Raw genomic sequence first — 14,831 nt, 5'->3', positions numbered from 1 at the left:
TCACCCCCGGCATGAGCACATGGAGAAGGAGGCGGGCGGCACGTCAGCCAGAGCTGTGGGTGGTAAAGGGAGGAAGTAGGACGGATGGATGAACCGTCCCGTCCTCCCCCATACCCGAAACCCAGTAGGTCATAAGTTTGTTAGCAGTAGGTGATAGGGATGTACACAGGGTGTCATGCTCACACAGCCTGATGCCGGGAGAAGCAACCCCCCTCCCTGCTGGAACCAAAAGGAGGGGGACAGCAGGGCGGCCACCACAAGCCAGTGGACCCAGAGATGAGGGAGAGAGGCGGCCGACCGCCGCTCTGCAAAGACAAGCTCCCACCTAGAAAACCCCAACCCTGGCCCTGACAGAGGAGGAGGGTTATATAGTCTCCGACTCCTCCCACAAATACAGGCTGGCCTACAGCCAGCCTTCTAACATATATATATATATATATATATATATATATATATATATATATATATATATATATATATATATATATATATATATATATATATATATATATATATATATATATATATATATATATCTCTTCTTGTAAGTAGGTAAATATGCATCTCAAAACCAACATAAACAGACATTTAAACAACTAAATCCATAACTTACGACCTCTAATTGGGCAACATCCCTCCTTCCTCTTCACCTCCCCAACCTGGTGAGAGCATCAGACACCCAAAAGTGAACAGAGCAATAGTCGTCCAGCACTAAAATATAGCTGGAGGTGCGTGGCTTAGTTCCAATATTTGATATGATGCAACAGTAAATGTCATTCCTAGGGGGTCGATTAGTCACTGAACAATGTGCTGTGAAGCAGTGGGGCAAGAGCAGTACTCCCTGGTATTCCTGTACTGTGCTCCTCCTGCCCTCCAACATGCTGGTCACATTAAATAGCCCTGTAGGATGGCTGGATTTGGGAGAAGGAAGCAAAGTGTGGGAAGTCATATGTGTGCAAACAGTACTAGGAAGTCCATCAATCCAGGCAAGGGATTCCAGCCAGGTGATATAGGTCCACCGGGCACCTCATCATGGAACACAGTATAAACAGGGCCCTGCCTGTATTTCTTCCCCCCTCCCACAAATCCAGAGCTGAATTGAACCCCAGGATTCATATGTCAACAGAGAAAAAGTATGCATCGTGGGCTGGGGGGGGTGGCGTTTGATAAAAAGTACTCACAGTAGAGACCATCTGATTCATTAGTTATTCCAGTCTCCTGTGTCAATCCAGCCAGGCCACAGCGGGGGTCTCAAAAAATTGTACCCAGTCGTCATCCTCCACTCCAAGTCTGGCTGGAAAGAGCATGGCATACTTAAGATGTAGCACCCTAAGGCGACCTTTCACATCCTGCTACTGAGACCTCTCCCTGTGTACTTCATTAGAAAAGTCTGGGAACACCGCTACATGACCATTACCCACTGGTATATTTCCCTTCTCTCTAGTAAGCCGCATGTTCTTGTCCCGGTCCCTGAAATTCAGAAACTTGGCAATAAAGGTTGGGGGGGGCGCTCCTGCAGGTGGGGGCTTAGTTGGTATTCATTGCGCTCTCTCCACCGCAAACATGACTGAGAAGGCCTGCCTGCCATATGTGGTAATGAGGAGATTCTCCAGAAACTCTGCCGGGTCTTTACCTTCAGTCTGTCCAGGCAATCCAATAAATCTGAGGTTACAGTGGCGAATTCTATTCTCCATGTCGTCTTGATGGGAGTAAAGTTGTTGGATCTGCCTTTGCATGTCCTCAGTGGAATTCTGTAATGGATGTAAAATATCCTCAGCGTTGCTAATACGGGTTTCCGCTTCAGTAACCCTATCTTTCACTTTAGAGTGGTCTTGTCTCAGGAGTGAAATATCGATCTTTGTCGCCTCTATTTTGGCCGTGAGGGTACCTTGGAGAGCGGCTATGGCATCCAGCACCTTTGCTGTTTCCACGGCATGACGGTCTTCCCCTGGACATGCATTATTATTATAGAAAATGTGAAGTTGAGCAGAGTTTTTACCACCCCCAAGCCACAAGTATAAACAAGGCCTTAACCAGCCTGCATGCTAAATGCTGCAGGCTGGTGGTGGTCGTTGAGCTCTTGGGGGTTTTTTTGTTCTGTTTTTTAACACAGAAGTGCAGATAAAAATGAGTGCTTTAGGGGAAGGCTAGAAGTCCTGCAATGTTTTTAATTGTCCATATCCCTGTTCAAGTTTCTCTCACTTCTGTCTGCTGAAGTTATGGTTGTGATGACAGTAAAGGCAAATCTCTGAAACAGCCCCAGATAGCAGTAGAAACATGGCTTCTAATTCTTCTCCACATTGTCCAGAATTCTAAAAAAACAAAAAAAATTTGACTGGACTTGCACTTTATCTCCTTGACTAACAACTTTATATTTTGACTAGTGATTAAACAATAACTTGTCTGGAAAGCTTTTTCAGATAAGCTCCCACATAATTACATCTATGTTTTTATATGTAAAAACAATAAAACTAATGATGTGTTTTTCTGCTTATTGACAGGTACAGCCAATGGAAATGGATCACTGTAGTTTTGTAAGCTCGATTAAATCTGAGATTGCTAAATATGAACTCCTTCTTGAAGAAGAAAACCAAAAGACTAAGCGATATAAGGTTAGTTTTATTTTGCTTTGTTGCCTTTTTGATTTGGCTACCCGTAGGTTATGAAAGTAGTGTAATTAAATTTTTTTGTTGACAGAATGCTTGATTTAACTTCATGGCAAAAGGCAGAACAACTGGTGTTAAATAAGATGGGGGTAAGAATGAGGTTATAGAAACATTTATACTATAGCTAGTTCAAGACCAAATAACCAAAGCTTCCAGTTTTAAAAGCAATACTACATTTTAATATGGACACCAAGCAAGATTCTGTAAAATTCGCAGTTTTGTACTATAAACAATTCCTGCAGCGCTCACACACAAATCCTTAATGCAAAAGGACTAAATGACATGTAAAACAAGACCCTCACTCTTTATTGCCAGCTGCATATTGCTTCAATTTTGCTACTGCAGTGTCATTGTGCCTAATGACAGGCTCAATAGAAGCAGAGCACTAATCAGCTTAACACCAATGGCTGGGCCCCGGCTGCTTACACCCAGTATGTATGCAATAGTAAAAAACGCTAAAGACAGTGCACACAATACAACAATGCACATGTAATGGCGACATAACCCCATGCCGATACAGACATGTTTCAACTGCATACCGCTGATCTTTTTCAAGGAAGGCTGGTCACAGGACACTGCTGTCTTTATATGTTTTCCACTCCATCTGCAAGTTAACCCTGCATTGCCCAAATGGCTGCAGCAAGCAAACAAGTCATCTAAGAAAGCCACATATAATGTATTCATATAGTAAAATAGCATTAAGGTGAGAATAAAAGTGTGTGTGTATATGTATGTGTGTGTGTGTGTGTGTGTATGTATGTATGTGTGTGTATATATATATATATATATATATGTGTGTATATATATATATGTATATATATATATATATATATATATATATATATATATGTATGTATATATAATAATATTTGGAAAGTATTCACAGCGCTTCACTTTTTCCTCATTTTGTTATGTTCTAGCCTTATTCCAACATCAAAAAGTGACACTGCACCGACGTTCTCCATCCCACCTGATTCATCATTTTCCTCCAAATTCGACAAACAATACCCCATAATGACAATGTAAAAGAAGCTTGTTTGAAATCTTTGCAAATCTATTAAAAATAAAAAAAAGAAACAATCACATGTACATAAGTACTCACAGCCTTTGCTCTCAATATTTTGTTGAAGCACCTTTGGCACCAATTACAGCCTCAGGTCTTTTTGAGTATGATGCTACAAGCTTGGCACACCTATTTTTGGGCAGTTTCTCCCATTCTTCTTTGCAGGACATCTTAAGCGCCATCAGGTTGGATGGAGAGCGTTGGTGCAGTGTCACTTTTAAATCTCTACAGAGATGTTCAACTGTGTTCAAGGCTGGGCCACTCAAGGACATTCACAGAGTTGTCCTGTAGTCACTCCTTATGTATGCTGTGTGTTTTTAGGGTCATTGCCCTGTTGGAAGCTGAAACTTCACCCCAGTCTGAGTTCCATGGGACTCTGGAGTAGGTTTTTTATCAAGAATTTCTCTGTACATTGCTGAAATTCTCTTTTACTCGATCCTGACTAGTCTCCCAGTTTCTTCTCCGAAAAACATCTCTACAGCATGATGCTGCCACCACCATGCTTCATTGTCTGATACCGAGTAAGGCTGACCAGCTCAGATCCTTTCTGAAGCACACTGCACCTTCTGGAAGTGGAATCTTCCTAGTCATACTACTCCCCCCTCCTTCCTAATTTGGGGATAGTATGGTACCAGAGCTTACTGTTTTTACATTACCTCTTCTCCTTTTGCTCTTCCTTAAACTTCTTGATATCTGAAAGTCTGAACTTGAGATGAGACATGCAGGCGATCCCTGTGGGTCTAACAGCTGTTTATATGACCCCTATATCTGTCTAATGTGCGGCAGAATGAAACTATCGCTGGAGGGCTGGATGTTTGATTTTCAGCAAACCTTGCATCCTGCAACCTTTCTGCAGACACTGTCCATTGGAGATAGCATGAAGCTAGGGGTCCCTGTTGGTTTTGGATTATTTGGAGTCAGGTTCTCCTACTGTGGCTGATTGACATCCTTTAGGAAAAATTCTCAAAACATGTCAAAGTTCCCTGCCCCTATTGTGGGAGGATTCCTGTCTGGGCTGTATTTATGTCTGGAAATCAAGCCTGGTTCCCTGGAGCAGTTGGCACCTGATTCTTCTGCTGTGAATAGGTCCTTTTGACCTAGACAGTTGGACATTGCTTTAATACTGTAAAACTTTTACCTACGAGAAGGCTTGGGAATTCTCTCTTTTGACAGGGCAAGTGACTTCGTTCCTATGCTGATGTTGAGAATGTCACTCTCAACCGCATAGTTCCCTTTTAGAAGCACTGTTCTTGCCTTCTGGGGACAGCGATTTGTACACTTGGGTGTGCTATGTCTAATGTGTGGCAGAATGAAGCCATCGCTGGAGGGCTGGATGTTTGTCGGCAAACCTTGCATCCTGCAAACTTGCTGCAGACACTGCCCATTGGAGATGGCATGCATCTAGGGCTCCCTGTTGGTTTTGGATTATTTGGTTCAGGCTCTCCTACTGTGGCTGATTGACATGTTTTGGAAACTTTCCCTAAAGGATGTCAAAGTTCCCTGTTCGTTTTTATAGTGGTAGTAAACTCAGTTTTAACACTTTTACCTACAGGTAGGGCTTACCTGTAGGTACTGTGAATATTTCCTAAACTTGCATGGTATAGGCGATATTCAGAGTGCATGCAGCCAGTGATGTCATGGTATGCCAGACCTTCAGAGCCTGTGCTGTAAACCGTGCGCCGTCTGCCACTCATGTAGCAGGATGCTGCAAACCCAGAAGCAAGACCGGGTGAAGATGGAAATCCTCTCAGCGGTGACAGGGCGTTGCTTTAGGGCTTCGTTTTAAGACAAGTCTCGCATAATTTGCTAGTATGTGATGCATACTTGCACATTATGACATTGCCTTGCTGAGAATTTATTTTTTTTGATTATAAAGGCTCTTTTGTTATTTAAAAAAAAAATTGCCTCCTCTGTGCAGTTGGTTTTACATAGAACAGCCTGGATCCTCCTCTTCTTCTGTCCTCCTTTGCTGCTCCTAGCCCCTCCTTCCTTTTAAGTGCCCCTCAGCCAGCAGCTTGCTACAGGGGGCACCCAAGCTGAGTCAGAGCTGCGTGTATCCATTCAGACACAGAGCCCCAACCTGGCCCCGCCCCCTTTCTCCCATGATTGGCTGACTAACTTTGACAGCCTTGGTAGCCAGTGTTACCGCTGCTCTGTCTCAGCCAATCGGGAATGTCCTGGTTGACTGAGGGGATCGTGGACATCGCTGGAGAGAGAAGCAGCTCAGGCAGGTAATTAGGGGGGTTCTAGGGGGCCTGCCGCACACACAAGGTTTTTTATCTGTGGTTTACTACCTCTTTAATTAGGTGGTCATTCTAAGCTGTGTGGCTGAGGTTCCTCTGCCTCGCTCTACGACTGTGAACACTCTACTGGATTGATAAGGTCAGAGGACTTTGTGCTCCTATGTCCCTGGAACACGTAGGACGGGCCTGCAGGGGATTTTCCTCTTACTCTGCTGGGCATCCTTGTAGACAGGTTTGCTTTCCCTATTGTTTTCTTTTACAAAAGGTTTATTGAAAAATTCACATCAGTGAGACAATACTGGGATGACAAAGATCTGTCAAAAACATATAACATGTGAAGCGTTACATATAGACTTAACAATGTTGGGCTCGTGTCCGACCCATAATAATCATTTAGGAGTATCCGAGGCTGGCGGCAACACACAGCCGCACTCCATAGAGCAGAACTAAAGGGGCGTAGGGGTGGACAGAGTTTGTTCGATGGGGCACCTATGTCGGATAACCACATAGCAGATAGAAAGTCAAACAAGACTCTTACACAGCGATCAGATGAGTCTGGGCTGCTTTCAAAAGGGAAATAAAAGACCCACTACTGGTCAGAGATTGCCACTGGGCAGCCTGAGTGTGCTGTGAGACAGATTCAAAAGAACAGCAAGTAAGAGAAAGAGGTAGTAATAGAAGTATAGAAAAGAAAGAGAGAAAGAAAAGAGAAGAAATGGGGAGGGGGGGAAGGGAAAAGGGGGAAAGAAGGGGGGGCGGGGGGGTCCCTGGAGTGGGGGGGACATCCAACGGTTAAAGGGAGAGGAGTACCGGATCAAATCTGGATGGGCGGGTATAAGCCACCCAGGGCTGCCAGACCCGACGAAATTTAGCATGGGTATCTGATGCCATCGCTGTCAGTTTTTCGTTCACCATAATATCATTCACACAGTTCTTGACTGCCTCATAGCTAAGAACCGGAGTCTTCCAGGCCCTTGCTATTGTGATTTTGGTTGCAGTAAATATATGTGCAGCTAGCTGACGCTGTGGACGCAGGAGCTCTGCAATCGGTTTCCACAGGAGGGCCTCAAAGGGGTCTCTCCTGATATCCGCATGAAAGAGTATACGAAGTAGAGCATATATTCTGACCCATAATCTGGTCACCCTAGGGCAGGTCCACCAGATGTGAGCCATGGTGCCCTCCTGCGAGCATCCGCGAAAGCATAGGGGGGAGTGAGACGGGATAAATGTTGCCAGCCTCGCCGGGGTGTAATACCATCTATAGAACACCTTGTACGCATTCTCCAGGAAGAGGACGTTTCTGGAGCATGTAGGCAGTGCCTTGGTCATAGCTTGCCAGTCCTCCGGGTCAAGCTGTTTACCCAATTCAGCCTCCCATTGAAGATGATAGGGCCGGAGCGGCGGTTTCGTAGATGATAAAATAGCTGTATAAATGAGAGAAATCATCCCTGAAGCATGGGGCCGAGATCTACAAAGGCTCTCGAAAGGGGACAGTGTAGGGAGCAGACTGGGGCCCAATCAATTGGTGAAGGAAGTGCTTAAGTTGGAGGTAAGTATAAAATTCCCTGAGGGGAATATCATGGGATGACCGAAGGGCTGCAAAAGGGATAGTTTTAGTCGGGGTGGGCAAGGAATGGACATCTACAAAACCATGATCCGTCCACCACGCTAACTGACTGGGGTTATCACAGCCCGGCGGGAATAGGGGACAGTGTAGAAAACGAAGAAGCAGGAGATGGGGAGATTGGAGACCTGCAGAGTATTTCACTGTATCCCAGAGACGAAGGGAATGGGCCAGGCCGGGGCCTATGTTTGGTGGGCGTTGTATTTTCGGGAGCCAGGGAAGGGATGCTAGTGGAATTGGATGAGAGTCCACCATATTGAGAATTGCCCAGAGCGGCATTTGATGGCGTTCATGTAGGTGGGACAGGGGGGCGATACCCGCTGCCGTGTAATATACATGTAAATTAGGGACTGAAATACCGCCGTTAGCTTTATGGACATAAAGAACCTGCTTTTTGATCCGAGGCTTTGAGGAGCCCCAGATAAACCGCATAATTTTGCGTTGGTGGATTCTAAGTACATGGAGGGGTACAGGAACCGGCAAAACTCGAAAATAATACAACAGTTTTGGGAGATAAGTCATACGCACCACCGCTATCCTGCCAAACCATGAGATTTTGGAGAGTTGACCATGAGCCAAGCAAGCCCGTCAGCTTCCGAAATAAAGGGGGGTAATTCGCCTGGTAAAGTACTTGGGTGAAAGTCTGATCCCCAAATACGGTAATGTTGTTGTCCACTGGAAGGAAATGCGGCTTGTAAGGATTCCATTTCCGCAGGTTGATGGACATCGCCCTAGATTTCGCTGGGTTAACTGCCAGGCCCGATAGCGCAGCGAATGTATCCAAAAGAGAGAACAAGTTAGGAAGGGAAAGCCTGGGGTTTGTAAGTGTCAACAGAATGTCATCTGCGAACAGTGACAATTTATGCATAGTACCCGCAACTTCCACTCCAGAGATGTCCACATGTGACCGAATCGCTTCCGCTAAGGGTTCCAAAGCTAGGATAAATAGTAGTGGGGAGAGTGGGCACCCCTGACGGGTTCCCCTACGTATGGGGTAGGCCGGCGAGTTGTAGCCATAGTAGCACACCTTGGCCTGTGGAGAGTCATAGATAGCTGAAATCCAGCCCATAAAGGAGGTGCCAAAGCCATAGCTGGTAAGTACCCGCTTCAGGTATGACCAGGACAGGGTATCAAAGGCTTTGGTAACGTCTAGAGAAAGAAACATTGTCTCCAGAGACCTAGTATGCGCCAGGTGTTGGACTTGCACGAGCCGTCTAATGGCATCGCCAGCTTGCCTCCGGGGGACAAAACCTACTTGATCTTTTTTAATCAGCCGGGGGAGGAAGGAATTCAAGCGAGTGGCCAGGATTTTTGTCAAGATTTTCACATCAATGTTGATCAGGGAAATTGGTCGGAAGTTGGCCCAAGAAGAGAGGTCCTTATCCGGCTTGGGGATCATCACCACATTAGCCGTCAACATTAACGGTGAAAAGGAGTGACCTCCCTTCACCGCATTGTACACAGCCGCCAGGTGAGGGGCCAGCACAGTAGCCAGCTTGCGGTAATACAAGACGGTGAAGCCATCTGGGCCTGGACGCTTCCCCACCTTCAATTCCTTAATGCACTGCAGGACCTCCGAGACCTGTATGTCACGGTCCATAAGTGACATCTGGACATCAAGGCAAGGCAAGGATAAGTCCTTTAGGAAAATGCCCAGGTCCAGAGTCGACGTTTGAGTCGGGGCGGAATAAAGTTTGGCCAGGCGATAGCGAAATTCCTCCAATACTAATCGGGGGTTACCCATCAGAGTATTATGGCGGGTGTGCAAAGTGATAGGTTGAAATTTCGGAGTGAAGGTCTGCAACCTCCTGGCCAACATAGCATTGGGTTTGTTTGCCCTAGCATACCACCTCTGACGAGCCCAACAGAGGGTGCGTTCTGCATCATCCATTAGGCATAGGTCCAGGTCCAAACGAGCCTTGTTTAATAGCCTACGGTTTGCTACAGAGGGGGAGTGTTTAAAAGCTGTGGAGAGAGCCTCCAACCTTTCCTCAAGCTTATGGCGGGTCTGGACCCTCTCCCTTTTCCTCTGGGACGCTATACGAATGACCTGCCCCCGAAGGATGGCTTTATAGGCCTCCCAAAGCGTCACTGGGGAGGATACGATCCAGCATTAGTTTTAAAATAATCCTCAGAGGCCTCGTGGAGGCTCTTAAGTTTCGGTTCCAGAGAAAGAAGAGTAATTCATGACTCAAGGGGCGCCCTGCGGCTTGTCGCAGAGGGAGTGACATATAGTTAACACTGGGTCATGGTCAGACCAGGGGACCGTCAAGATGGAAACGGAGGCTACCCGAGGAAGAAGTTTACGTAGCAAAAACATATGATCGATCCTGGAATGGGAATGATGAGGGTGGGAATAGTGAGTATAATCCCTTCCGATAGGGTGGTGTTCCCGCCAGACATCTATGAGATCATGGTTTTGTAGAGCCTGCAAGAATTTTTTAGCTGATGGAGAAGGGGATTTATGGGCCGGCGGGTAATTATCCATAAAGGGATTAAATGTCACATTGGAGTTGCCCGCCAAGAAGAGGACACCTCTCTGGTGGGCCCTCAGCAGGGAGCAGACATGGGTCAGAAAGGGGCCCGGATTATTATTCGGGGCATAGTAACTCATAATAGTAATCTCATTATCCTGGATGGTGCCCTGAAGCAGGAGGTACCTGCCGTCGGGGTCAGCTAGCTGTTTACTGCAAATAAACGGGAGTGATTTATGAATGGCAATAAGGACCCCCTTCTGCTTGGTGGGGCCGTTTGCTAGGTAAACTTTGGGATAATGCGCAGAGAAATATTTGGGGGAGGAAGAGGAAGAAAAGTGAGTTTCCTGTAGACATGCAATGCCAATTTTAAGATGCTGGAGGTATTTGAATATTTATTTTAACCTGTTTCTGGGGGGAGTTCATACCCTGAACATTCAGGGAAAGCCAATGAAGCGTCATCACAGCGTGTCTCCTGTTCCCACACCCCAGGGAGCGAAGGGAAGAGGGGAGGGAAAGGGGGGAGAAGGGAAGTAGGGGAAGGAAAAAGGAGAGAGAAAAGAGAGATACGAAAAGCATAGAAAGAAAAACAAGCTCGACAAGGTACATAACTCGAGCTCAAAGATGTACAACAACGTGGGCTGGATAGCCCACTCAGGAGTGTGACCAAGACTGAGAAACCGTCTCAGCCAAGTGTACACACATCTGGGGGAGCAGTGGTCCGTCGGAACCATCGGCCTGAATTAAACACATTGAAACAGTATAATTGAGTGAACATAGAACAGAACTAACATAAACATGGAAACATAAACCAAGTTCAGTGTAACAAAAACACAGTAACAATTATGGGTAAACCACTTCTGCAATGGAGCGGACGTAAGGGCCCGCCCAAGCCCCCAGAGAGGGCAGCCAAGCCACCATCTTCCAGGAGGTCGGGCGCACCCCCACAGCCGTGCCACAATATCCGTCCCCCTCCCCCTACCCGAATGGGAGGGAGAGGGGTCCAGAACTAGGCGGAACCAGCATCCCAGCAGGCTAACAGTGGGGGAGAAGCCTCCCATCGCCCACCCACCCCCCTCCCCAGCCAGTAACCCCCCCCACCTCCCCCCCTCCCAGAGTCCCACCCGGATAGAGCCACCAAGGAACACATGGAAAAAAAAAAAAGGGAAAAAGGGTCCAGCTAGTGGGTGTCCAGGTGGCAGCGTCAGTGTCACCCCCGGCCGCCAGTATAGCAACAGGGCAGCCTGCCCCGGGGCATTCCCCCGTAGGCTAAAGCAACAGTCCAGTAGCAAATAACAGTCTGATGGGGGGGGGGAGCCCCGGGGCGTTTCACCAGTACTCCGCGTTGAGAGCAGCAAGGGGAAAAACTGTACCAAGGGGAGAAATTATAAAGTAACGTCCCCACAACACGGGAGCAGGTGGTCAGCAAATGAAATAGGCCAACAAAAAGGAGGGGTAGACCTCTTCATCCTTTACCTGGCGGCTGGAATCTTTGGCCTTGCAAGTCCCGAAGTGCCTGGGATCCAGATTGTGATCGCTGGGAGGTCTGCGACGACTGGCGGGGTGGTCGAGGGGGACCAGATCTGGAGGGCACGAGCGGAGCCTCAGGGGGGGAAAAGGGGATCTCTAGCTGAAGGTCCAGAAAATGACGTTTCAAATCCGAGGGCGATGAAGCCTGGAATTGCCGACCTTGATGGGAAAAGGTGAGCTTGAATGGGAACCCCCAGCGCTACTTGATGCCCTGTGACTGGAGGACCTGGAGGTATGGCTTGAGGCCTCGGCGTCTAGCAATGGTGGCCGGAGCGAGGTCCGCAAACAACTGGAGAGGGTTATCTTGAAAGGAGAGGGTCTGCTGCTCCCTCGCTGCCTGCAGAAGTCTCTCTTTGGTATGATAATAGTGAAATTTGATAACGTCTCTCAGGGGCCCTCGGAGGGTTTAAGGGCCAAAGACCTGTGGGTGCGGTCAAACTCAAGCCTCTCCAGGGGGATCTCCGGAGCCAGTTCCTGAAAGAAAGCTGTGGCGGTGCCTTGGAGATCCGTGAGTGACTCGGGGATACCCCTATGGCAAAGGTTGTCCCTCTGGGCCCTATTTTCTGCGTCCTCTAACTTGTCCCGCAAGGCCACCAGCTCTGAGGACAGCTTATCGACCTCCTCTTCATGGCCCTCAAGGACAGTGGTAGCTAGGTCAATGCGGTGCTCCAGCTGGTTAGTGCGGTGGCCTATCTCTTTAAGGCCCCGCACGAATTCAGAGGAAAGCTTACGGGATGCCGCCGTAATTTCGTCCCGTACAATGCTGCGGAACCACACCAGGAGGTCTTCCGTGTCAGCCGGGGGGGGGACTTCCCCCATCCATGGGGAATAGGTGCAGGCTGTCTGCGGGGGACAACGGACCCGCCGCCGAAAGCTGAGTCTCCTCGTCCGGGTCCGGAGACTCCGGCGCCATCTTAACTTTACCTCTGGCAGAGGCCTGTGAAGTCTTGCGGTGCTGCTGGCTCCTCGGATGCTTCTTCGCCGATCTGTGCATCACCTGAGCCCTCGCGGGATGTTCCGGAGCTGGTGGGGGTGAGTATGTCACTGAAAGACTATGTCTATGTTGGATAAGGCCGGGTATTACGATCCGACGGCGCGGAGTGAGGGAGTCAAACTGCCATCTCCGTCGCTCGCGCGCATGCGCCCCCTTTCCTATTGTTTTCTGGTGTTGCTTCACTAGTATAGGTATGGTTGTCTTTCCACTCCTGTCTGTTTTGAGAGGGGGTTCCTCTTGTACCCTTTTTCTCCTTTTGTTTGTCAGTCTCTGACTTAAGGGGGTTCCATTGAGGATGTTTTCAGCTCCTTGGGTCCTTTACCATCCCTTTAGTGTATTGTGCTCCATCTTAATTATATCATACATGATTGGATGACTGCCCTAGATGTCCCTACACTTTACAAGTAGCACAAGTTTTTAGGGTTTGGGTCTTTTGTCATCCTTAGACTGGCTGGTCCTACCCTATTGTCCAGTTTTCTCTTAAGGATCTGTTGTTGACCTTGTTGATTTGCACTCTCAGTTTGTGTAGTTATATTACGCCTTACTAATATTTTCCTCCAAGGTAATCCATTCCCTTCGGTTCTGCTTCTCTGTTTATTGGCCCTATGTACTTGTTGCTCACAAAATTGAGGCATGACTGTTAGCCCTTGTAAACACCGTGTTGTCGGATAATCCGACTGTGTGTGGGCTCCATTGGACTGTTTCCATCGGAATATCCGACGGACAAAGTTTTGGCGCTGGGCTATAAAACTTTCCGACAACATGATCCGATCAGACTTTGTCCGATTGTGTGTAGAGAATTCCGATTGGACAAAGTGCCACACATGCTCAGATCAAATTCCTAGACCAAAGCTATTGGCTACTAGCCTGAACGTAGTCCCGTCGTACCAAAATAACGTCATCATGACAACTTTGTCCAACCGTGTGTATGCAACACCGGTTTCGGACAAAATCCTTTTGCGGGTGTCACTCATTTTATTTTCATTGAAAAAAAAAAAACATTGGATTGCGGGAACATACGGGCACCACTCCTGGGAAACTAGGGTGGAGTGCCTCAACTCAGTAACATGATGTTCTGGATCAGCCCACTAAGCAATAATAGCTGGGTATTTGACCAAGGGGGATAAGCTCGCTTTACTTCCCCTCACTAGAGATCTTACGAAACGGTCCTCTAAAATTTTGGCTTTATACAGGCTAGAAAGTCTCTTGTTTCGGCCCTTTTGAATGGCAAAGTACACCTAATATAAAGTCTCTTGTATACAGCCAGTACGTTGAACTATAAAGTTTTGAGTTAACCTCGAAAGATGCCTCAGTAATGTACACCGACTTATTTGATGTGTCATTGTATTAAGCTTAATTGCAGACCAAGTTGATTGCCAAGTTTGATCCTTTGCATTTCTGTATTATCCGCATTCCTTAAAGATTTAAAAAAATAAAAATAAATTGGGGGGTTCCAGCTATTGATGCTGCAATTGCCTCAGTGAACAAGAATCTCACATGTCCAGTGGATAATGCGCTAATGTTAAAGGATCCAACAGATAAAAAAATTGGAGCTTCTTTTTAAAAGCCATATGTCTTTGGTAAGCTCAGTAGCTAGTAGCTAGATCCAAGCAAAGAAAAATCCTTCCATTCGGGTGGGCATGAGATTGTTGGGGAAAATGGTGGCTTCCGAGGCCGTCCCTTACGCGCAGTTTCATTCAAGACTGCTACAAAACACAATCCTGGCAGCCTGGAACAAAAAAGTTCAAGCTTTGGATTTTCCAATAGACCTGGCTCCCGATGTGTGTCAGAGCCTATATTGGTGGTTGGTATCCAGCAACCTCCAAAAGGGAAAATCATTTCTACCAGTCTCCTGGAAAGTGGTGACAACAGATGCCAGCCTTCTAGGCTGGGGAGCGGTCCTGGAAGAAAATTCCATCCAGGGGAGATGGTCCAAGTTGGAGAGGACCTTGCCTATCAACATTTTAGAGATTTGGGCAGTTCGTCTGGCTCTAAAGTCTTTGTCCGGTCAGGATTCAGTCCGACAATGCCACGGCTGTGGCTTACATCAATCACCAGGGGGTCATGAGAAGTCGTGCAGCCTAAAAAGAGGTGAATCATGTTCTAGCTTGGGCAGAACACAACATTCCTTGCCTATCAGCAATATTATTCTGGGAATATAAAATTGGCAGGCGGACTACAAGTCGCCAACAATTATTTCCGTGGGAATGGTCTCTTCCCCCTGACATCTTCCTAGC

General features: G+C 47.2%; 1 protein-coding gene across 2 annotated transcripts in view; it reads left to right on the top strand.

The window, feature by feature from the left end:
• The window catches only part of UCHL5 (ubiquitin C-terminal hydrolase L5), a 119,448-nt gene that overhangs the window by 79,732 nt on the left and 24,885 nt on the right, over positions 1–14,831 (top strand). For both annotated transcript variants that reach the window (XM_077452571.1, XM_077452570.1), the window contains exon 9: positions 2,502–2,612. In XM_077452571.1, the coding sequence (XP_077308697.1) occupies positions 2,502–2,612 (111 nt within the window). The remainder of the gene's footprint in view (positions 1–2,501; positions 2,613–14,831) is intronic.

This window comes from Lithobates pipiens, unplaced genomic scaffold (genome assembly GCF_037356315.1).
Source record: "Lithobates pipiens isolate NorthernLeopardFrog02 unplaced genomic scaffold, aLitPip1_a1.2 Scaffold_23, whole genome shotgun sequence".
In the NCBI taxonomy this organism is placed as follows: Eukaryota; Metazoa; Chordata; class Amphibia; order Anura; family Ranidae; genus Lithobates; species Lithobates pipiens.
This window is presented reverse-complemented; position numbering and strand designations above follow the sequence as displayed.